This window comes from Egretta garzetta, unplaced genomic scaffold (genome assembly GCF_000687185.1).
Source record: "Egretta garzetta isolate BGI_Z169 unplaced genomic scaffold, ASM68718v1 scaffold849, whole genome shotgun sequence".
Lineage (NCBI taxonomy): Eukaryota > Metazoa > Chordata > Aves > Pelecaniformes > Ardeidae > Egretta > Egretta garzetta.
This window is the reverse complement of record NW_009260783.1, coordinates 214,090-216,126: the sequence shown is the minus strand read 5'-3', so window position 1 is coordinate 216,126 and position 2,037 is coordinate 214,090. Positions and strand designations below refer to the sequence as shown.

Sequence of the window (2,037 nt, the reverse complement as noted above, 5' to 3'; positions counted from 1 at the left end):
GCATTCCTGGAAGGGAAGGCGGTGAGTGGGAGGGCTGGGGAGCGCCCTGAGCCCCCCCCGGAGGCACCTCTGAGGGTGGCAGCAGTGCTGGGGATGGTCCCTGTCCCCCACAGTTGGACTCGCCACAGGAGGAGGAGGCGCTGCATGGCCCCCTGAGCGTGCTGGGCCAGGAGCTGCAGAGGCTGCTGGACATCCACTGGCTGGGGCCCATTGCCCACCCTGCTGAGGAGGTGGGTGCAGAGGGACCAGGGTGGGGGACATTGCCCACGGGGTGGGCTGCAGCACCCTGCTCAGCCTGGCTTCTGACAGGAAAGCACCGGCAGTGCCAACAAGGGCAGCTTCAAGCTTCGCCTCAATATCCCCAAGCCCAGGAAGGACAAGGACAAGGTGCAAAAGCAGAAGACCAACAGTGTGCTCCCAGGTAAAGTGGGCAGTGTGCCAGGGAGGCAGGCACAAGCCCACCCTGGTAGGGACACCCCCCCCCAATCCATCGGCCACCTGCCCTGGGCATGCTGTGGAGGGATGCTCCAGGAGGGGACAGGGCATGTCCTGGCTGCCTGGGGATGTCACCTTTGTCACCAACAGCCCCTTAGAGCTTAATTTTTCTGCTAACGGACATGCAGAGCTCCCCAGCCATGTAAATCCACCACCACTGCAAGGGGGAGAAGGGGGCTATGGTACAGCTCATCCCTTTGGGTAAGTCCCTGTCCCAGGGCTGGGGAGCTTGTCAAGGGCGTGAAGCTTGGATGCTCTGTAGTAAGCTAAGGAGGGAAGAAAACTCTGCAGCCTGAGCCTACTGTGCCCTCTGGCCCTGTCAGAGCTGGGGGCGGGAGAGGGGGACGATGGCTGCTGCCTGCCCTGCTGCGTCCCGCTGTCTCCACGGGGGCCCACCCACCTCTGTGGTTTTCCTCCCTGCTAGCGGACAAGTGGGGCTCCGAGGAGGTGGCAGCTTGGCTGGAAGCACTCGGTTTAGGGGAGTACAAAGACATTTTTGTCCGGCATGACATCCAGGGCTCCGAGTTGATCCTGCTGGAGAGGAGAGACCTGAAGGTACAATCCCCCTTATGCTGCCCTGCGGGACCCCCAGCCCTGGGGAGCATGGTGGCCTCCATACCTCCTCTCCCCACCCCTCCTGGGGGAGCAGGGCGGGGGGCGGAAGGCAGGTGCTGACCCTGCACCCATCCCCATCCCCCCAGGGCTATGCTCGCACTGCTTGCTGCGCTTGCACACAGGGGCTGGAGGCACGGGAGGGGCTTGGCCCTGGCCCGCTGGCCAAGGCAGGATCAACAGCACCATGCCCCCTCCTGCACCCAGGCCTGGGGCCATGCTTGCAAGGGGGCAGAGGGCTTCCTAGCTAGGACCATGCTCTGGCAGGGAGAGCATGGGGAGCTGGGCTTTGCACCCTTGTCCTCTGCCCCACAGCTCCCGTGCCAGCAAGAGCAGAGAGCTGCCCCCCTATGTGCACATCAGCTCCCCTCTCTCATTCCTGCAGGACCTGGGGATCACCAAGGTGGGCCACATGAAGAGAATCCTCCAGGCCATTAAGGAGCTCAGCAACCCACCCTAGGCTGGCAGCGGGGCAGGAGCCTGGCCCACACGCTGGGTGCTGCCCCTTAGGGACCAGGGGTTGGGCAGGGGGGCTCCAGGTCCCTGCCACGGCCCGTGTGTATGGAGCCCCCTTGCTTGCCTCGCTTTGTCTGTTTGTCCCCCGGTGTCCCTGGAGCCACTGCTTCTCCCCAAGCCTGTGGGGCTGGAAACACTAAAGCAGAGGTCTAGCCCCATCAGCAGTGTGGCATGACCCCCCGTGCAGCCCACAGCAGGGGCACTACAGGAGCATGGGCTGCCATCCGTGCACCCAAGCTGGGGCTGAAGCCAAGATCCCCCTTTCCCACGTGGGTATTTAAGCTGTGTAAATACTTGGAGAAAAGACTCTCATTGCTGCTACTTGTGTAGCGTCATTACTTGGGGGGAAGGGAAGGATAAGGAGGGTGATGGGGACCTGGCCCCTTCTGCCCTCAGCTTCCTGCTCTCACGCCT

General features: G+C 63.2%; 1 protein-coding gene across 1 annotated transcript in view; it reads left to right on the top strand.

Moving 5' to 3' along the window:
* LOC104133020 (diacylglycerol kinase delta) overlaps positions 1-1,917 on the top strand; it is a 16,106-nt gene extending 14,189 nt beyond the window's left edge. Inside the window, exons 24-28 of the mRNA XM_035901750.1 lie at positions 1-21; positions 114-230; positions 310-421; positions 920-1,050; positions 1,493-1,917. Of these exons, the coding sequence (XP_035757643.1) occupies positions 1-21; positions 114-230; positions 310-421; positions 920-1,050; positions 1,493-1,567 (456 nt within the window). The 3' untranslated portion in view covers positions 1,568-1,917. The remainder of the gene's footprint in view (positions 22-113; positions 231-309; positions 422-919; positions 1,051-1,492) is intronic.
* The last annotated feature ends 120 nt before the right edge of the window (positions 1,918-2,037 follow it).